Source organism: Elgaria multicarinata, chromosome 2 (assembly GCF_023053635.1).
Source record: "Elgaria multicarinata webbii isolate HBS135686 ecotype San Diego chromosome 2, rElgMul1.1.pri, whole genome shotgun sequence".
In the NCBI taxonomy this organism is placed as follows: domain Eukaryota; kingdom Metazoa; phylum Chordata; class Lepidosauria; order Squamata; family Anguidae; genus Elgaria; species Elgaria multicarinata.
The window spans coordinates 43,273,513-43,295,794 of NC_086172.1; the positions used below are offsets into that span (position 1 = coordinate 43,273,513).

The 22,282-nt window shown below is 48.5% G+C and overlaps 1 protein-coding gene across 3 annotated transcripts in view; it reads right to left on the reverse strand.

Moving 5' to 3' along the window:
- GAD1 (glutamate decarboxylase 1) overlaps positions 1-19,763 on the reverse strand; it is a 69,451-nt gene extending 49,688 nt beyond the window's left edge. Inside the window, exons 1-3 of one of the 3 annotated variants that reach the window (XM_063116405.1) lie at positions 19,348-19,763; positions 16,878-17,025; positions 11,644-11,706 (exon numbers count right to left, since the gene is read on the reverse strand). In XM_063116405.1, the coding sequence (XP_062972475.1) occupies positions 11,644-11,706; positions 16,878-16,947 (133 nt within the window). In that variant the 5' untranslated portion in view covers positions 16,948-17,025; positions 19,348-19,763. Of the gene's footprint in view, positions 1-11,643; positions 11,707-16,877; positions 17,026-17,267; positions 17,432-18,825; positions 18,844-19,347 lie in introns of those variants that run through there. The other 2 variants (XM_063116404.1, XM_063116403.1) reach the window with 2 other exon arrangements.
- Between the last annotated feature and the right edge of the window lie 2,519 nt (positions 19,764-22,282).

Sequence of the window (22,282 nt, forward strand, 5' to 3'; positions counted from 1 at the left end):
CTAAACTGTTGATTTGGACGGATAAACAGTCTAACAGCAAAATCCTGACTATTCAGAAGTATGTCCCATTGAGTTCAATGGGGCTTACTCCCAGGTGAGCAGATATAGGATCGGGCTCTAGGAGGCAGGAAGGAAAGCTCCCACTACACAAAATGCGGTTCAGGGCGCAATCCTATGCGTGCTTCGACAGAAAGCACGTCTAAACCCGGTTTAGGATTGCGCCCTCAGTTGCTCATAAGCACTTTGCAATCTGCAGCGAATGTCCCTAATCGGTTTGCTCCCACTGATTAATCGGTCAGTGCTTTCAGTCCTGTGAGACATCTAACATTTCCGAGTGGCTCAGGGTTGCCATGGCAACAGATGCCCTATTATGTCTGGCTTCAATGGGACCACCTCACAGTCATCTCCCTTGGAAGAAGGCTGCGTTCGTTCTAGTCACATCATCCGAAAGAACGATTTCATTTCGGGGGGGAACGAATGCGTTTTCTTTTGCGTCAGTCCGTCGGAATTATACTCACATACACACAGTACACTGGATTTCAAAGCAATTTAATTCAAAATCGATGTGTTTAGGAGAGCAGACGGGGCCCTTTATATAATCCAGCGTGTCTTCGAAATAAACTTTATGGGCAGGGTTTGGTCTCTTTAATTTGTTTATATGTACAAGGGCAGGGAATAGTAATCCTCCATAAAGATAATTTTGTTTTGTTTATTAAACTAGTATCTCGCATTTCTACTAAAATTTGCTTAGCTTTTAAAGGGGGAGAGCGGGAAGATCCTTCGAAATAAAGCCAAGAGCGATTGAACCAAACACTAGAACTGCAGTTAGCTGCTCTTCATAAAGTCTCATATTGGGCTGAAATATGACAGTGTGGTGTAGTGGTTAGAGTGCTGGATCTGGACTCGAGAAATCTAGTCTCCACTGGGCCATGAAGCTCACTGGGTGGCTTTGGGCCAATCACGGACTCTCAGCCTAATCCACCTCACAGGGTTGTTGTGAGGATAAAATAGAGGAGGAGGAGAATCATGTAAGCCGCCTTGGGTTCCTTGCAAGAGGAAAGGAGGCAGGATATAAATGTATTAATAAATAAAGTGTGTGTGTGTGTGTGTGTGTGAATGTGGCTCTTACTGGGCAGCCCTGATCCTCAGAAACAAGTCCCACCGAGTCCAGTGAGCTCCTTACTCCCAAGTAAGTGCAGATAGGATTGTTCTGACATGGCTTGGAGCTCCCTGAGCCCAGCTCGCCTTCTGCTGACCGTGGCCTTCCATGGGGTGCGGATTGCACCCAGCTTTCTTCCGATCATCCGTGGAAGAGAAAGACGTGCGTGTGCAGAAAAGCCCCCGTGAGGCCTGGCTATTTCTGCTTTCTCCTGTCACTTTGACTCAGCTCAGCACTTGGGAAGCCTCCTTTCTTTTCTCCCGGCTCTGTTCCTCGTGATGACGGAAGCAGCCCTGCTGCGGTAGAGGAGAAAGGCGCCCAGGGCCAAACGTCCCATAGACTTCCGTGGCTGATGTGGTGGTGGTGGTGGGGGGGACGGGACGCCGCCGCACATGTCAGGCCAGGAGGAAGCGCTCACGCTCCCTTGAGGCGAAACGCTCAAGACTGAAATAGATTTTGCATTTGATGTCTTTGACTGTGTGGATTGTGCAAGAGGAGGGGGGGGAGGGAAAGTTCTACAAAGTTACAAAAAAAAAAAAAAAAAATCAAGTAAGCCTGCGATCCACAACCCAACTCACTTTTTACTCTGGAACAGATCCTGTCTACTGAACCTCACTCGTACAGGGAGGCGACTCTGATATTAATGAGTTTTTAGACTGCTACTCGAAATGGAAGGATCTAATAAGAAATATTCATATAGTACTTTCCCTACCTACTTGGACTATAACTCCCATCATGCCGGACCATTGACCATGTTGACTGGTGCTGATATAGTCCAAAACTTCTGGAGGGCCTCAGGTTGGGTTGGATTAGTCTGAGAAAGGGTGAGCAGCCCAAGGTCATCCAGTGAGTGGGGAAAATGAACCCGGGGCTCTCCTGTTTTAGTACTGCTTTTGATGGCTGACCTTTAAGGTTCGAGTTTTAGCCTATAAAGGGACTGAACAGAGAGAAATCCCTGTTGTTCAGACAATACATAACAATTTGTGTGAATGTTTTGACACCAGGACAGTAAGTTTAAATTCCAGATTGCACTGAATTTGTCAAAAGTGGAAAGAAAAATAAGGTAGGCAGTGGAGGCTGATGGCTCCGATTTCGGTGGGGCTCTGAATCCATTCTGGGGCCACAGCTAGACCTAAGGTTTATCCCTGGATCGTCCAGGGGTCAAACCTGTTCATCTAGGTGACACACAGGGGATCCAGTGCTCAGGCAGGGGCGAACCCTGGATGATCCCAGGATAAACCTTAGGTCTAGCTGTGGCCTGGGTTTCCGACAGAACCAGCCAGAATTCCAAAGGAGGTATCCAAAGTGCTGAACCCTATCCTTGAAATAGGTTCAGGATCTTGGATAGCTCTAGAATTCCAGCTGGTTCTGACTGAAACCCAGAATGGATTCACAGCCCCACCAAAATTGGAGCCAAGAGCCTCCACTGAAAGCAAGTTCCCTCGAGTTGCAGCATCCATAAACCTGAAATCCTTGAACCTCAACCTATGGGCTCAGTAGTAACATGGCCAATATGAAGAGCACAACCCAGCTAAAATCTAAGAAATTTCAAGTACCTACAACTGCAGTCCTATATAAACTAACCTGGGCATAAGCGCCATTGAAAACAAAAGGTTTTACTTTTGAGTAGACATGCAGAGAGTTGAGTTCTGTAAGTAGGTCTAGGATTGCAGCGGAACAATGCAATTATTTTTACATGACAACCCAGAAGTAAGCACCACTGAATTTAGTAGGGTTTACTTCCAGGTAAATATATACAGGATTGCAGCCTAAAAAGGCTTCACTTTGGTTGGATCGTGCCCAAAGTATTTAGTAGTCATGTGGGTCTGGTAAATTAAGAAACAAAGGGCATTCCAGTGACCTAGTAGACCACGAATCTAGCTAGTCTTACTCGGATTTCTGCTTGACTAGGCTATTTGATAACCATCTCTGAACTAGCCTGGTAATTATTTCTTTTCTTCAGAGCATCGAGAAACACGATGAGCATCCAACTCTGTACACTTCCTGAAAACTCAATTAAAGCAATATCTGGTGGATTCTATCTAGAGCCCCCTCCTTGCCCCTCATTTAATGATGGAATCAGTTATTCTTGTTTTAAAAACCCAACTGAAGTTATATAAGGATGATGTATCAGGAAATCTTCAACTAATAAAGTTAACCAGGTTGTTGCTTCTTTGAGATGTTGAAGTAATAGGTACAAATTAGGCAATTACTTTACAGTAGATTGTCTCTCCCTTTCTCCCTCTCCCAGAAGGTAATTCGACTTGATCTGGCTCTACTGGGCATTAAAAAGAAGGCAATTATTTTCCAGGCAAGATTTAAAGTCTTTGGAGAAAGTAATATGAACAGTTGAGAAGCATATTTATATAAAATAGTAACTGGTGTGGATGTGGGGAGGGGGATTCTGTAGACATAATTTACTCCAGCATGGCTTCAAATATCGAACCTTATAACAAAATTAAAATACTTCACAGGCAACTGCACTATAATTGAAGCAAAGTTTTTGAATTTCAAGTAAGAGACCCTGATCCAGTGAGATAATCAGACTGGATTGCTTAAAGTATAGTGTGAGGATCAGGAAGTAATTGTGATCTCCAGGTGCCATTGCAGCAATCTATAACTTACACATTTTATGATCCACCTGTTACAAAGATGCACAAACCTCAGCCCTTGACGCACGCACGCACGCACGCACGCACGCACACACACACACACACACACACACACACAGAGGGCTGGCCCTACCATGAGGCAGAGTGAAGCAGTGGCCTCAGGATGCAGATTTCATGAAAGGCAGCAAATTGTTATTTACTTTGTTATTGATGGGGAGAGATGCTTACGGGATTTTCTGCCTCATGTACTTAAATAACTGGTTTGGCTCTGGATGCTATGCTCCTTGACTTGGATGGGTGGGTAAGCTGCCATTTGCTGCTCTGCCGCAGCAAAATATCTCCCCTACATTTGTCCTCCCTATCTACATTTCTCCTCTGCCTGTACTATCTATTCCCCTGACCCCATCCTCATACTAGAGAGGAAAGAGTGATTTGGTCAATGGAGAGGTTGGGCAGAGAGAAGGCTCTTTCCACTGCTAGCTGTGGTAGGGAAAGAGCTAGCTGTGCTAGGATTGCACTCTCTCTCTCTTTGAATGTGTGTGCAGGCAGGGCCGGTGCTACCATAGAGGCCACTCAGGCAGCTGCCTAGAGCGCCAAGCTAAGAGGGGCGCCGGGCACAGCGCAGCACTCACACACGTTGGCTGTGAGCCGGCCCGGACCGAGGATTCAGCTGGGCCTGGTGGGCGAGATGGTGCACGCCCAGCGCACGCCCAGCCAAAGCAAAACCAGGGACGCTGGGGACTTCCAGAACACGCCCGGAAGAGAGAGAGAGAATGTATGGGTGCATGGGGTCTTTGAGTGAATGCATGTGTTCATGCGTGTGTTTGTTTTGAGTGAATGATGCTGAGTGTGCACGCGCACGTGTGTGTGAGTTGAGGGGGATGATTTGGAGGTGATATTCCTATTAAATAATGCATTTTAGACCCATAGACGTTCCTTTCCAATTTATTTGCTATAATTGGCATGATGTATTTCTTGCACTTTAAATTAAATTTATTAGTTTCAAGTTTTGTGCTTCTTATTTTTTTCCAGGAAACATATGTTCTTAAAAATCAAAGTTGGCATTTTTGGGGGGAGGGTGTGTGTGAAAGTAGCTCACCTTGCCTAGGGCGCAAAGTAGTCTGGCCCCGGCCCTGTGTGCAGGATTGTCTGGAAAAGATGTTGCAAGCATTGCCTGGAGATGCTGGGATTGTACCTAGGACCTTCTGCATGCAAAGCAGATGTTCTACCTCTAAGCTATGAGGCCTGACTTATTAAGACAGCCAACAATCACAACATCTTGAGGCTGCAATCCTATGCACGCTTATTAGGAAGAAAGCTCCATTGAACACAATGAAATGACTGTCTGAGCAAACATAGCTTGCCGTCCATTTCATAACTTTGCTTCCATTTTGCATATTCAAAAAGGCAGTGTTTTCTCTTTCCCTACTAATAAACCAGAGTAATCACCCCAATCTTAAATTTGAACTAGGGTGTCACTAAGGATCAGTCCAGAACCTGTAGTTAAAGTCAGGACTCACCAGCTCTGTAACATGTGGAGAAAACAGCGCATCTGACCACATGCAGGGTATTTTCGCCTGATCACCACTAAGCAACCACCACAACAAATCCGAAACTGTTTGGAATGAGGATAGGATTTCAGGAAAGAATTCTTGACTTCCAATTCTTATGACCGGCTCAGGACCCTCGTGCTTAAACCCTGGTCCGTTAAAGAAATTAAGCCCTGGCCCTTTACAATTAAGCTGGCAAGGAAATGTCTAGTTATCCCGTTTGCTTTCTATTCTTGGATTCTTATTGTCCTGGAAGCGACATTTTCCTACTCTGGTCCTAATCGCCTTGATTTGGCAATTAGTTGCATTGATTTCTTTGAGGTTCGCTTTTTGAAGCGTGGAATTACAGCTTTCCCATTTTCGACTTTTACCTATTGCAGCAACCTTGAGGACTAGGAACAAGAACTGACCGCATTCTATAGATGACCCCATAAAAGCACTTGCGATTCAGGAACCACGTGCCACCAGGCCCTGCGTAAATGCGCCACAGGCAAGAACCTTGGCTTTAAAAAACCCTTTAGAATTCTGTGACTTTCTCTGAAGCTTCATTGGATGAAGCTGTGTCTGCCTCATATTACATAAAGGAAAGCACAGCCAATTAGGCAAGCCCCGCCAATGACAGCGACCCTGCTACATTCTCATTGTCCAACCCCAGTGATGCAAAACAACAACAACAACAACAACAAAAACCTCAAGCCATTTATAAAATAGGCAAAGTCTTTCTTGACCTGCGAGGAACAGGAGTTTTGGGGGATTTTCAAGGTTGTTGGGGTGTAGGGACAAAAGCACAAAATATCAAAATGAAAAGAATCGCAAAATCTATTTGGTTACGTAAATCAAACCATTATACCGGGAAAACAAGCGCTGGAAGCAGGAAAGAATAAATTAACTCTCTGCTTCACCACAAACGAAAGGAGTCTTTGCTAGTCAATGGCACATTCTGAACATTACTTTCATGGCATGACTTTGAAACGAATACTTTACCCATCGCTCCTCGGAAGAGTAGGAAGTTGGACTGAACCCATAACTCGCATCTAAAGCTGATTAAAAGGAAACACATCTACCACCTGGGCCATATTATTATAACACTGCTCAGGTCAACTACTGCCCTTTAAGTGGTTGTGGTCGTCTCATTGATAATTATTCTCTGCTTGGTTTGCAACGGTTTATGAAACCTACTAGCTCCAGTAAGGCCAGCTGGTTTCAATTAATCCATAGATCCTGTTTAAACTTACTTTTACATTTTTTGTTATCGTTATTTAAAAACCCCTAGCATATTTACGAAGTTGAATAGAAGGGCTGCGAGTCTTGCTGACTAAAAAATGAAAAAAAAAATTTTTTTAACATGTCCGAAGAAGAGCTCTGTGTAATTCGAGAACTGTTAATGTTAGTTGCCTTAATTAACTACCAGTATGGTTTAGTAAGCGGGTAGATTCAGGCTCAGCCACAAAGCTTACTGGACGAGGACTCTGGGCCAATTAGCTATCTCTCGGCCTAGCTTACCTCATAGGGTTGTTGTGGCCATAAAGGTTTGGGGGTGGATGGGAGGAGACCATTTGCTCGCCCTTGAGGTCCTTGGAGGAAAAGTGGGATGAATAAAAAACAAAGGCCATAGCTAGACCTAAGGTTTATCCCAGGATTGTCCTGAGGTCAAACCTGTTCATCTAAGTGCCACACAGGGCATCCAGCGCTCAGGCAGGAATGAACCCGGGATGATCCTGGGATAAACCTTAGGTCTAGCTATGGTCATAGTCTCAACACCTCACGTGCTCAGGTCTAGGAGACCAGCATGGTGCGATTCTCTGCGCATTTACTTAGGAATGACTCCCATGGAACGCAGCAGGGCTCATCTATCTATCTATCTATCTATCTATCAGCAGGCCAGCAACAATCAGCAAAAATCCCAATAGGGTTCCCCCACCCCCCAGGAAAAAAAAGTAAATCCATTTGATTTCAGGGGTGTTTCCTTCCAAATAATGCTGCAATCCTAGACATTGTTACCGAAGTCACAGAGATGGAGCATCGTCCCTGAAGTCACACTGAGATTAGGGCAGTCACCTTGGAGAGGCGCCCAGTAGTCCAGCTTCGCTTCAGTTCAATCCCCACAAGCTGAAATCTAGTCAAAGGTCCATTGAAATCAATGGGACTTGCATCGAAGCGATGCATGTAGTTGAGGCGCGGTCTCTTTCCATCCAGAGCCAAGTCTCCTTAGAGGCCCGTGTGTACCTTGCTTGTAACAAGAGCAGTCTTTATTGCCATGTCCCACCCTCCTTGCTGGGGTGTGCGTGCAGGATTGAGCATTTTCTCTCAATCCTGCCCAATTGAGCATTTTCTCTCCCTCCCCCCCCCCCGCCCCAAGACCTCCAAACCGGAATCTCCAGACAACGCTTCGAGTTCTCGAACTGGAAATTATTTATATAACATGTCTCAGAGCCGGAAAGCCTTGTATGCATGGATGGTACAAGGCTGGAAAAGAATGCTAATATTCCCGAATTAAGGAATTGTCTTACATATCTTGTGTTTCGGGCATCAGATTTAGCCTAGGTCAGAGAGGCATAATAAATACCTGGCGTCAGTCAATCTTCGCAGTAAAAAGTCCCCCCCCCCAAAAAAAAAACACGCACCGAGGCTCAGACGTGAGACAGACACCGGTCATAAAAGAAACAGGCCGGAATGTCTCTTGGATTAAGTCGATGTCAATAATCTGTACATTCGTCAAGACAGATTTTGCAGTGTGTGCGTGTGTGGTTTTTTATCACTCGGGTTTGCCTCTTACAAACGCTGCTCAGCGGTTCACAGACGCCCCGGCGGCTTGTCTCCAATCAAGAGGCATTCAGAACTCGGAGTGACTCTCCAAAGCAAAATGGATGCTTGGCTGGTTTGGTTTCCCTGAAACTGGCACGTTTCTCCGAGCGAGAACGAGCAGCCCACAGGCCATCGCCTGCTATCACGCCGTCATATTTTGCTTTGGTGGGCTAATTAACTGATCAATCGGTTCGGTTAATCGACTTGAAAGCCTTTAATGGCCCGCGGCTCGCCCTTTAAGCGACAAACGGGCTTCTCCCTCAGGCGTGTCTGATGGAGTTGGAGTTAAGGCGAGGAGCAGACGAACGGGAGCAAATCGCATTTAAAAACCACGCCGGAGTCAATGTTTGATTCCGAACCGTGTTAAGACAGAGGCGCGCGCTCTGCTCGGCCGCATTGGGGGGTGGGGGGAAAGAAAACTAAAAGAAAAGCTTTCCAATGTAATCCCTAAAGGATGTTCATTTCGGGACATGGAAGCCCTCTTATTATATAAAAGGCCGTGCTAAACAAGGCGCACCTATTAAGAAAGCCTCGCTGCCTTTCCCTGGCCCTCGGCCTTGGACGAGTAAGCAAACACGTCTAATCGCGGTTAAGATTTGGATTTGGAAACAGACTGGGACGTCTAAGGAGGGCTCCCGGGCCGGATCTACACTACTGCTTTAAAGTGCTTTATAACAGTTCTGACAACTGTATCTGGAATGTGTCCTGGGCCCCAACAGTGGTCAAAACTGTTATAAAGCGCTTTAAAGCAGTAGTGTAGATCCAGCCCCGCCGGTCTAACATTTCTAAAGCAACGCGACCCTGGTGTGACGACCCCTCAGTGGCCGAGGTTTTCCGGCTCCCTCCCTCCCTCCTCCCACCCGCACCCAAACTAACAACCAGGACCGAAAAGGTCAAAGGAGCCCGGTGGCGCTTTAAAGACGGGCTGATCTAAACCAGGCTTCTGGCTCGGTAGGCGGCACAACTCATTGGACTTAAGCCCAAATGTTGTCCTTCAATTCACACCGCCCCAAATCTCTTTTCTCATTCTCATTTTTGCTTTTATTTTTTGGGAGGAATGCAGTCTGGGTTTTCCGATGTATCCTCTTCCCAAACGATGGATGTGTGGAGTATTTCCAGCGGGTGATATGTAGTCGTGCCCCTGGTTGGCGTCAAGGGTGGCCCCCTCCCTCCATAAAACCGGGTAGTCTAGCAACCCGGAGGAAAGCAGAGCCAACAGCGCGTTACATTATCAGTTCCGCTTGCCGGGCTAAATTAAAACGATGATGAAAAAAGGCATCGCTCCAGCCACTGAAGGGACCAGCAGGGAAACGGTCCATTACACCCAGGTCAGGAGCTATTTATAGAAGAGAAAGAGGCCTGGCGGAGGAGTTCGTCTCATCATTTTGGCTCCAAGGCAACGTCTGGTCGCGTTGAAGGGTTAAAACCAATTGCAATTCTGATGCTGTTTAGGCAGATCTGAAGCCTGGTTCCAAATTCCCGTGTAAGGAAAACAGTTCAAGGTGCAATCCTATACCCACTTTCCGGGGAGCAAGTCCATTCAACTCAATGGGGCTTACTTCCAAGTAGACGCGTATAGGATTGCTCTATAAGTCAAGTTGGGGCGCCTGGTTTTCTTGGGGGAGGGCTCCCCCACTTTCCTCCTCCTAAGTTAAAATATCAGCAAGTTAAAATATGAGCGAGAGCTTTCTAGATGTGCACCATGTCTATTCGTACAGCCCGACTGTATTGATGGTTACCCAGAAGCAACGCCCTCCCGAAGTCAACGGCTTTACATCCAAAGAAGCGAGCACAACACTACGATTTTCAGGCTGCGGGTGCGCGCAAGTGCGAACAAACCCTCTCGCAGTAAGTCTGAGCAGGTCGGGAGATGAACTGAATCTTTTTTTTTTTAATGGTCAAAATTGTTTGGCTGCGCATTGAGGCTCCCGCCTCCCCCCCCCTCCGCCGCCGCCGCCGCCCCAGTTCCCAGGGTGGGAAAGGCGTTATAAAGAAATCTAGTGAGAGGCAGACAGGCTTGTTATCCGTGAATGAATCTCTCGCTGTAACAGGCGCAATCTGATGGTATATTATTTGTTTTCCCCCTTCCCTCCCTTCATTTCAGGCCGACAGAGAGCTGACTGGCTGCCAGCCCCCCTATCTCCCGGACGCAGCAGTCTGACGAATGGCTCTTTAATAAGGCTCTCGTTAATCTTTCTCCCCCAGGAGATCCGTATTTTCTGGGCCGATAAGGTTGAAAAATCTCAGACAGTGAGATGTGGCAAAGCATCTCCACGCAGCCTGGTAGCACTGCGCGCGCACACACACACACCCCCCCCACCCCACCCCACCCCACACCCGCTTTTCTCTCCCTGGCAGCTTCGATCGACCATCCACCCCCCACCCCCGGCCCTGCTTCCTGAGGAGGGCCCCATTTTACAAGCTCGCTGGAGGAAGCGGACCGACGACGCCGGGCTGCAGCGAGCCTCGATCTTGAGGAGTTCCGACGAGAGCAAAAACAGGAAAAGAAAGCGCCCCTCTCGCCGAGGCGACAGGGGCGGGGATGGGAATGCTTTCCTCCCAAAACCAGCCCAATACTGATACACTACATCACACACAAGCACACACAGAAAGCCTTCTTCCAACAGTCCCATTACAGACCTATATCCCCCCACGCTAATCCAGATCTTGCTCCTGCATCGAACAGAGACCGCTCGGCAAGCGCGCCCCAAGAAGCCTGTTACCAAGGCACACCAAATATTAGGCCACGGCAAACCACCCCGCTATAAGGCCTGCCAAGAAAACGTCAACGAAAGCTGCCGTCCCTCCAAGAGTCAGTAATGACTCAGTGCTTGCACGAGAGGTTCCTTTCCTTTCCAGGGAGGCAAACGTCCACCTCGCTTCACGCTCCTGGCCCTGAAAACGCGTATTTCTGGCTGCCACGGGAGTGTTTTCTAGCACCACTGTGTCAATTTAACAAAACCGAGACGCCAGCGGATAAATTCCCTCGCCCGCGGTGCTTGCCCTGGCGGCTTCTCCTGGTCTTTGCTCACTTCGGACAGCAGAGGGCGCAAGAGTCTATCTCAGAACACAGCGGGCTTCGTTTCAAAAGGATTACAGGGAGGGAAGAAAGGAGGGGGAAGTGGGGTTCTTTCTCCTCCTGCTGCCCCTCCCTTCTCCTCTCAAACGAATTTGGGATATTGCTTCCTCAGTGGTGGGAGGAGGAAGAGGAGGAGGAGCAGGAGGAGCATCTCTTTGCAATTTCGTTCTCGTTTCTGCGTTATCTGAAGATAAAAGAGGTGGCCTACTTTCTTTGTGAGCCAACCGAGTTCCTTCAATCCTTGCAGAAAGAGAGTGTTGGGTTTAAAGAGAGATAAAAGCTCTTGGCCTGATTATGGACCCGAGACAAAGCGTGAAAGAGGGGGCGTGAGGGGGGGGAGCGAAAGTAAGTAAGTGTGTGTGTGTAGAATGTAAGAGACAGGCTGCACTGTTTTCTCCTCAAAAAAAAATTGCGTTTTTTTTTTTTTTTTTTGCTTACCGCATATCTTGAGCCCGATTTTCTTCGTGCAGCCATGAGCCACACCACACCAGGTGTCATAGGCTAAAAGGAACAGAAACAAAAGGTTTACACCCTGCAGAAACGAGTAGGTGCTACACAGCCTACTTTAAAATCTCTCACCGCTGCCTTTGCCTCGAAGTATTAGCTGCATCTGCCTCTAAAACGTCGCAATTCTCAATACATAAACAGAATGTTTAGTAGCAGCAATAATAGCCATTTGACTAGACATAAGACAAGAATGTACCACGAGGTGACTGCTCAAATTGGAAGGTGTATTTATTATTATTATTATTATTATTATTATTATTATTATTATTATTATTATTATTATTATTATTATTATTTTAGAGTGGTGGTATAGTGGATGGCAATTACCTTACGATGTGAATCATTTTTTTCTTATGCAAATAGCGCCCCGCCCATAAATATACAAGAGTGTAACCAACCAAAAGCACAGACTCCTCCTACAAGGCCCTGAAATTTAGGTTATATGAGTCATCAGAGATCGGAAATACTTGTTAAGGACAGCAGCTGCTCCACGCTAAACGTGTTTTTTTTTTAATCGATTCTATTTTATGCCATCATGAGAGCTAGAAACCTACCTTAAAATGAAACGGATTACCCTAGAGATTAACAAGAATATCTTTAGTATGAACGTATATGCTACTTGTGAAAGAGAATAGGAGGTCTGAGGTCAGAATTTCTGTCTGCATCCTTCCACATCGGCATATCAGTTTGTGGGGGGGGGGGGGGCGGGCGGGTTGTTTTTGTTTTTTAAAAATGCTCAGATCTCCAGTTCAGTATAACCCGGGAAGCTTTCAAGAGGTAGTCCAGACAAACACTAACAACATTGTGTCACCTCCCCTGTGGTTTTTGAGCTTGATCGTGCCCGCCCAAGCTCTCGAACAGGTTCGGGCACAGCAAAAGTCTTTGTTCTATCATCACAGCATCATTGCAACAGAGAGATGCCAATGCGCCTTCCCCAAAGATTCCCATTAGAGCCCTTCTCCGCACTCTCCACGAACACCCCCTCCTCCATCTTGTGATTTTCGGGTTCCTATAGGAATTTCAGTCCGAATGCATGCTCTCCTTTGCAAAGAGGCTTGGGGGGCAATGCTGGAATCATGGGGGGTGGGGGGTGGCAACCGGTGAGTATGACTCACCGGCAAAATGGGTCCCTTCAGGAAGAAGGGAAGAGACAAGGCAGCTGGGAGAAACCTGAGTGTCTCCTAATAATTTATTGGCAAGGCTCCAGGAAAGTGGCAGCTTAAAATAAACTGGCATGAAATGGGGTCATGGAAGAGTTCAGGAATTAATTGGGTGAAAAATAGTATTTGACTAGATGATCGGACTTGCATGACTAGGTTGCAGCTGGATTGACGTGTCAGGGAGACACATTAAAAGGCCCCTCACGTAGCCCTGCTCCCCATTTTAGACACAACTCCATCCATCGTGCCCCGCCCCCTCGGGCCGTTGGAGCGCGCATTGCGCTGTCCAGCCTGGGAGGTGCTGAAGGGGCGCGGGAGGCGGCGGCGACGACCTTCAACCAGCCCCCGAGGAAGGAGGAGCATTGGCCATGATAGGGCAGTAACCCACCGCGACCTTCTCAGGAGTGGAGCACTCAGGATCAGCAGGGCTCGCCTCTCCCGTGGAGCAAGGAATCCCTCTCCCACCTTAGGCTGAGGCCTCCTCCTGTGGAGCCTGCAGATGGATGGTTTCGCCACACGGCAAAGCTCTAGTCTGGGTTGGGGGCAGGCAGCGAAGCAAGGGAGAGAAGGCAAAGCAGAAGGACAACACGCACGCACGCACGCACACACACACACACACACACACACACCCCTCTGTCCCTAACCCAGGTAAATGAATTCCGCCATCAAAGTCCCAACAGGCCAAGAGACTCTAAAAGCATGGAGAAGAGGGAAATTACGGAATTAAGGCTACAGTCCTAAGTAGTAAGTCCTAAGCAGAAGTCAGTGGAATTTTACTTCGGAGGAAACTTGTTTGGCAGCGGGCTTTTAATCTTCAATGTTTGTGACTGTGCGGTGTGAATTAGGAACCTAGATCTTAATGCAACTCAGAGGGAAACGATATTTCGCTATAGTGCCCAAACTTTGAAGGGAGGCCTAAATAAGACCTGTGGCACTGGAAGGTGTCCCAGAGTAGGTTTAATGCAAGGTGAAGTGCCATTTAAGGGTGCAATCCTTTGCATGTTGAAACAAAAATAAAGCCCTGCAACTCCTAGCATTTCCCAGGCAACGTTGGGGCATGCTGGGAGCTGCAGGACGGGTTTTTTCCTGTCTAAACATGCATAGGATTGCGCCCTTAAACGGCAACACGTTAAGGCGGATTCCAGTCAGTTTGCTGAGTGTGTCTGGGGAATTTCATCGAAAACTAATTGGAGAATTTCCAGGCAGCTTCCCGCATCTCTGGAAGAAATTGGCAAGAGAAGCGAAATGGAAAAGTGGGTGATAATCCACGGCACAGAATGGTGGGTGGGGAATAAATAAATAAAATCCCTATAGCCAATAAAAAATACTTAACAAGATTGGAGTTTAAACCCTGCCCTAGAATTATGGAACACCCGACTACCAGCACTACCATATGCAGATTCTTTAACGGACTTAGGAGTGTAAGGTGTGCAGGGCCGTGTGTGTGTGTGTGTGTGTGTGTGTGTGTATGAATAACAGCGTTTACAGCTCAATCTTAACTGCTTTCATTGGGATGTAAGTCCCATTGATTTCAACGGAACTTAATTTCAGATATGTTTTCAGTTCTGCAGCCCGATTCTACGCACCTTACTTTGAAAGTAGGTCTCTACTGAGATCAGTGGCACTTATTTCCATTTAAGTGTAGCTAGGATGGCAATCTTAAAAGGAAAGTGTGAGGATGAGCGCAGCAAACGTAAAAGAGGCGGTATTTCTCTGGGCTGCTGGTTGGCAAAAGAGTTAATAAAATAAAATAAAATTAGCAGGGTGGTGAAGTGAGCACCTTGAGCTTGAGCTCCGCCCACAGTCTGCGTTGGGCCTGTGTGTTCGCTTGCAAGACTGAGGAGGCCTTTCCTTTCCTTCGGACCACCTGTAGGGGGCGCGCTGCGTGGGAGGAGGAGGAGGAGGGGCAAGAACATGGAAGCGATGGCGGGGGTTGGACGGGACAGAAGAGCAGACTGGAAAGGGTGGAAGAGAGGAATAGCCCAAGGACTGAAAAAAGCAGAAGGCAAATAAAAATAAATAAAAATAAATGGGGGTGTGTGAGAAGCCAGGCCGCAGGGAAAGGGAGGCAGAGAAGAGCCTGCGGGTGAGGAAAGCAGAGAGCAGGAAATGGAGAAACACATGACAGGCGGGTGGTGGTGGTGGTGGTGGTGGTGGTGTAGGGAGACCTGTGAGCGGGCTGGAAAGGAGCAAGGACGGCGAGGAGGAGGTTGTCTCAGGTGAAAGGGAGGAGGCCGGAGTGGCCGAGAGGGAGAGGGAGAGGGCGCAGGGGAGAGCCCAAAAGCCAGGGAGGAGAGGACAAGGAGGGCGGCGCAGGCGAGAGTGGCAGGCGGCTAAAGCAGCTCTGACAGGACTTTAAAACAGCTCCGTTCCCGCCCCAGGCAGCGAAAGGCTAGATGGAGCATGACAAGGAGAGGAGGGCGAAAGGCAGCCCCACCACCACCACCACCACCACCACACACACACACACACACACACACGCACCAGGCACACGCAGGTACGCGCGGGGGGGGGGCGCCACTGCCTCCACCCACGCAGCGTATTATTAGACAGCCGGACACTGAAGGCGGCGGGAGAAGGAGCGCGCGCGCGCCCCCGCGAACCGTCGGGAAACAATAGGCAACAATGGCCGCGCGAGCGCGGGAGGAAACCGCGCAGGCAGCGCTATTTCCACCTCAGGGGCTCTGACAGGAGGACACATTCCTCTGAGGGGCCGGAAGGCGGGGTGGGGGTGGGGGTGGGGGAGAGATTCTGACCCAGAGAATACAACACACACACACACACACACACACACACACGTTCCTCCCGCCCCTTTTGTTCGTTCGACTCCAGAATAAGAGCCAACCGGTTGTTGTCCCCGTCCTCCGTCCCCCTATCCAAATGGGAGAACTAATCAAACGAATAATCTAAAGTCCGCTTGCAATGAGGCCGGGCGTACGGTTTGACGGCTCTGCAACGCGAGGAGAGAAGACAACAGCGCCAGGCCGCCACAAAAGAGCTGTTTTCGTTGAAATGGGCTTCCCCGCCCGCCCGCCTGACGGCCTCCTCGGTCTCCTCAGTCCTTGCAGTCGCAGAGTAATCACAGTAATCACCGGGTTGTTCATGCTTCATAACCCCGGCAGCCCTTTCAGGGTAAAAGCAGCGGTTCCCCGCTTCGCTGTGGCTTGCCAAGGTTTGGTCCTTTTCTTTCCAGACATCCCCACCCCCACCCCGCCACTTTGTCGTCGCTGGTGGTTATGTTAACCAGTCTACACACACACACAACACATAACACACAATACACACAACACACACACACACACACACACTGCTTTTGGGTTCCGTCTGAATGGTCCGGACAAAGCTCTAGAACCGTCTCTTTCCCGCCCTTCCACCTGCAGCGTCCCCCTCACGGCTCAGGAACTCCCGCCAAACCGGGGGCAATTAGGGACAACGACTTCTCCCGCCAAACCTACCACCAGCACCCGAATCTCCGAGGGCCCTAAAAAGCAAAGCGTTGCCATTAAGAAGGCTGGCATGGAGGAGACCCCGGCGCGCGCGCGCGCGCGCACACGCTATTCGAAAACACGCGTGGAGTGTCAGGCTTCGCAGGCGGCCCAAACGGCGACCCGCTCCACGAACGTGAACAGCCGCCCAAATAACTCACTGCGACCCTCACACCCTCCAATGGGGGTGGGGGTGGGGGTGCCGCCGTCCACCTGCTCTCTTGTTTGGTGATACAGTCAGGATCCTTCTCTGAAATATTATTAGGCAAAACCAAAACCGGGCGACCCCCCACGCCCACCTGCCGGTTTCAGCATCGGACCATAGGGGAAAGGGAAGGGGTCGAGCCAGGGGGTTCCAGGGCGGTCATTTTGGGTCGTTGTTGTTATTACAGTTGTGTTGTAGATCTCGACTCTTTCCTCGGAGACCCCGCTTAAAATGACGACGACCACGACGCATGCACATGTCGATGTGGGCAAAACGAAGATGGAACATGACAAAAACACACACACCCAGACCTACTTGTGGGTCGTAAATTAGTCGGGTTGGGTTCCTGAGCGGTGTTGGACGAAGACGGATCCGAGGTGGCCATGAGGTGCAGAGTCCAAGCCCTGTGATCCCAGCTTTCTTGGCTTCGATGTGCTCTTGACTCCGCCAGCAAAAGGACTGACTGCAAGGAAAGAAGAAAGGCGGGTTTAGAAATCGGGTCCTGGGAGGGACGCGGGTGTGGGTCTCCCAATCTCTCTCTCTCTCTGTGTGTGTGTCTAGTCGGAAGATGTGGCGGTCAAGAAGTGGTTCTGCAGCCAACCATAAGCAATTAAACTCATCGGGAAGTCGCCGTCGTCCGAGGTGGGGTGGGGATGGCGAGTGGGTGGCGTGGTGGGAGACCGGCACAAAAGGACCGTGTTGCACCTCGAGTGGGGAGACGAGACCTTTCCGGGCGCCAGCAGCAGACGAGGCGGAGAGCTTCCCTTCCTTCTCGAGATCTCAGACCAACAAAGCGACGTGGATGGAGAAATGGCTGGAGGCGACGACACCTAGTTGGTTTTTACGAGGCTGGCAATCGCGGCAAGTGGCGTGTGGGGTGGGTGGTGGGTGCGGGGGATGATGATGTCTGGGCAGACGGAGCTGGCGAGCTCAACCATTCCTTTGCTCCTGGAAAGGGCTGAGAAGAGCGAGTGCGTCGCCCGTGCCGGAGGAGAAGGGTGGATTCAGCCGACCGTAAAGTCTGTGGCAATTATACCAATGGACAATGATGGTTCACGCCAAATGGGAAGCCAACTTCCAATAAGCAGGCTTAGAAAACAACCGCGGCAATAGGGATGGGGGTGGGGTGGGGACATGGTGAGGATGAGGATCAAGTCCTAAGTCCGGGTAGAAAGAATTCGCGTGGCAAGCCAGCATCTTTCTTTCCAATGGTATGAAAGGCCAGACTAAATAGCGTTGAGGGCGGAAAACTCCTAGCTGTAGGCAAACAATGCAGGTAAAAGGCATCATTAAGGCTGCAATCCTATAGACAGTTACCAGCGAGGAAGTCCTATTGAACTCAGTGGGGCTTACTTCTGAGTAGATATGCACAGGATTGGCGCTGCAAACCAATACATTTTATACAACAATTCACACCTAGGAACGAACACACACACACAAAGAAACACACAGGCACAGAAACACACACACACAAAAGGCATATAACGGTGCTCGGCCATTTAAACACCTGCACACTTAGTAGAGATCAATGCAATTAAAAGGCTAGCAATTCGATTTCCCTAATTTCACAAATAAAACGTGAAGTTCATCTGCTAAGAATTGCCTTGTCCTTTCTGGACCAGCTCCCCATTTTACATTCTTAGTTTTCAGGGCTTTCCGAAGATATTTCAGTCGATTTCTAGCACTCCTGGTTCATTGATCACTGACCAGCGGATCAATCAATGTCTCTCTCTTTCCCTCCTAACACACTGGACAGCTCAGATTTGTTTTGCCCGCGTTAGTAGAGACACATCCAAGGTCGCAGCAAATTAAGAAGAGGAAGTTTGGTCGAGATCTAGCAACACCTGTCAACATTGAATCGTTAGGCAGAAAAGTTTTCGCGAAAATACACACATACTGGAATACAAAGGCTGGGGGGGGGGAGGCGAGGGGGAAGAGAGATGATTTTGTAATGATTAGCCTGCAAAATTTAATTTTAAAATAACAGATCTTAATTCCCGAAGGATGTGAGAGACAGGCACTCTGGGCCGAGTATGAAAACGAAGTAACAGGTTATATCCCCGCAAATATTCGCCTCCCAGTCTCTTCCTCAAATATCCTTGATTCAAATTCACCTAGGGGAAGCCACAGAAACTGTACGCTGTAGAAAGCCCTACATTCTTGAACCAAAAGATCTGAAAACCTTCACTGACCCAGGAAAAGAGGGACCATTCATTTTGGGTAAGAAAATAAGTAAATAAATAAATAATGAAAGAAAACTTACCAGTCAAGGACGGAAGGCTCCAAGAGACCAAAACGGAGAAGGAAGATCGAGAAATTTGAGCTTTGGAAGGACTTTGGCGCTTATAAACTCCGCCAGAAACGACGTCGGAATATCAATGGCGCCCTGGAATTTAATTCGAGATGACCTTTTCCCCCCACACAAGTGCCTGGGATTTGCTTCTTTGAAAAGCCTGAATCGTCGGCTGATCTGTTGCGACGCAGGCATGAGTCACCACGCTGCCACCACCACCACCACGTTTGCTCCAGTAGGGAAAGCCAAATCGCTGGAGTTGGGGTGGGGTGGGGGTTCGGAGTGTGTGTGTGTGTGTGTGTGTGGGAAATCACGCGCCTCCAAGCGCTGCTGCGCCTTACCCAGCGAACGTGATTCACTTGCAGGTGTCGAGGTTCCTTCAAGGAGGTTGGTGGGGGAGTGCATGTGACCGGGAGCTGTGCAACTCCATTATGAATCCAGATCACGAAGGAAAGATTGACCCTAGAAGTAAGACCGACAGGACATGCTTACCGCACTCCGAGAGATGGGGAGCGCAGAAGGAGACGCTTCCCTCTTGTTCTGACTCAGCTTTCTTGGGTGTTCCTCACGAGTCCTTCTCAGGCTGTGTCAGAAGAGCCAGACGTTCTCTGTGCAAAGACTTGCACTTTCAGAAAGGGATTTTGTCTCTCCTTTGTTCTTCAAGACTTATGACAAAGTTTATTCTCCAAGAGGCATCCGGTCGATCCCAATTTTGGCTCATCGGCGTCTTTCTCCAACCGCAACCTTATTAGCGTCCAGGACATTCTGATCGTACTGTTGGGCAATCGCCTTAAGGGGGTGGGAGTGAGGAAACTTCCCTTCCTCTATTCATTTGGAGGAGCTTAGAGAATTTGCCTTAAGCCCACCGTCCATTTATTGCCGTCTAGGAAGGGGGAGGCGGAGGGAATCCGAAGTCTAAACAATCCTTTCGAGAGTGTCCACTGGGGGGCGCCAACGAACCAAAGACGCGGTCTACTTCTGTGCCCTTTGCGCTTGCAACGTTGCGCCGCCTGGTTGCTGAGACGCGGCTTTGGCAACACACGCACCTTAAACTACGTGCCTTAACTGCGCTCTTTGGCCAAAAATGACACTGAGGGAGAGAAGGGAAGCCCATGTCCTGGGATAGCATCCTGGGAGTTGATTCATGTTTGGGGAAAAACATGCAGTTCTTTGCAATTATATGAGGTGTTTAGCTTTAGCGCCAAGAAACCACTAGCCAGATGCAGAAATAGGCCCCTCTCTGGGGGGGGGGGGGAAACAAACGAGGCTGGGGGTGTTCACACGCGGGAGGGAGAAGAGAAGAGCGAAGCAGTGTGATTTCTTACAGAGGAGGATCAGGCAGCTTCACCAAGTACAGGTTTCAGTCATGTGGCTTCCCTGAAGGACTTCCCGACTTCCACTGGGAGAGCAGCAGAACCGAGGCAGGACCCTCTGCGATGGCCGTTTCGCCTGGGCGCTTGCCGCCACGACCCCCAACGCCTGTCATTCTCAAAAGGGCTCAAAGCCCCAGTCTTTTACGTGTGATTTGATAGCTACAAACTGATAACAACCTCTATTAAATCCTTTCTCCCCACCCCAGACTTGGGCCATTTTCTTTCCTTGCCTTAGCTGCAAGACACTTATGCGATGTGTGTAAGGACACGTTTTCCATGGCTTTGAAGTATAGCAATTGCATCTGGCAAGCTTATTCTAAAATAATAATAATAATGATAATAATAATATCTGAACATGCTTTACATAAGTCAAATTATTATTATTATTATTATTATTATTATTATTATTATTATTATTATTATTATTATTATTTCTTACCCGCCTCTCCATTTTGATCAAGGCGGGGAACAACAGTAAATATAAAATACATAAAACTGAATTAAGAACACAATATACATTGTTAAAACATCCTAAAACCACCCTAAAATCCCCCTGGATAGGCCTGCCGGAAGAGATCGGGCTTGATAGCTTTCTTGAATGCTAATAGACTGTCACGTTGACTTTATCGCGGACTCCTTCCCCTGGAAGAAAAAGACAAATAGTTCCGAGCCCCTGCCGTTCGTTCATGGCCAGGTAGCCGACGATAGCGGCCACCATATGGCTCGCAGGAGGCGGGTCTTGTTCCGAAAGCTGCCCTGAGACGGGGCGGGTTGGCGCGCCGCGCGTGTGTGGCAGAGGACTGAAGAGCTGGAAAGGTTTTCAGCACCTCGGAGAGCGGCACGGAGCTGAAAGCGGGTTCTGGTGACGAAAATAACGCTGCTGGTCTAGAAAGGCAGCTTGTTGAGGGAAGGGATTTGGGGGCGGAGAAGGAGGGCTTCAACCTTTCCAACTCTGCAGCTTATCCGCTCCAAAGGACGTGCTCTTACTGGATATTTATTACACGGCCTCGTCTGTAATGTGTACTTAGGCCTTTGGTTTATGTCAAAGGTATGCAAAGGAGACTACCAGCGCAGGCATGACATCTTTGGGCGCTAGATTTCTCTGGTGGAACGAGGGTAGGAAACAAGGCCAGGGCCACCCAAGCACTGCAGATGTCCCACAAGCTAAACCAACCACATGCTAACACAGTGATGGCCGAAAGCTCCCGCCCTCCCATGAGAACTGGTCCTTCAAAATCTGGGGTCACAGCTAGAGCTTTTGATGGCTATAAACTGATAACAATCCCCATTATTTCAGGAGACCCTTTTTCAGGATTGGGTAGACTTTAGGCTTGCAGTTTCTACTTTGTTTTTCCCTAGAAGCCAGAGCTCCACCAAGCTAAGCTAGCTGCAAATCACTGGCCCAGGAAGGGGGACACAGAATTGCAGAGATGGTGCCTCTGAGCACATTTTCAGCTCAGGAATTTCAGTGCCAGGACTGGAGCATCCACACTAATCCTCATGCACTTAAATCTACCCCAGTTTTCACCACAGCTTTCTTAATTTCAGCAACCATATTTAGCTGTGTGTATGAGGGGGAGGTTTTTTGTTGCTGCTGGTAGTGCTATAGTCACATCATTGGGATTAAAAACAAAAAACCTTGTAGATCTGCCAACAGATTTGATCCACCCCCTGCCCACTCCTCTCCCAGAGCACCTGGAGTTATCTCCTCATAAAACCCTCATTCTCTAAGAACAGAATAGGAAATATCACAGTTTCAAACACAGACTACAGCAAAAGGCTGATACCCCCTTGCAGATTTAGTTTTCCTTTAACCATGGGCAGGAATGGAAAAATAAGATTATCCAGCTTTTAAATAACAATAGCACTAATATTGATAGTACTAATACTACTGCAATCTCAGCTAAGGTATTTACAGGCTTGAAGAAGAGCAAGGGAAAAAAAGAAAAGTCAGAAGAATAACTTACATTGACTCTATAGAAGCTTGCGTAAAAACTAACCTGTATAAAGAGGGCTAATATTGGCCTATGGAAATAATGTACTCCATATGGCCC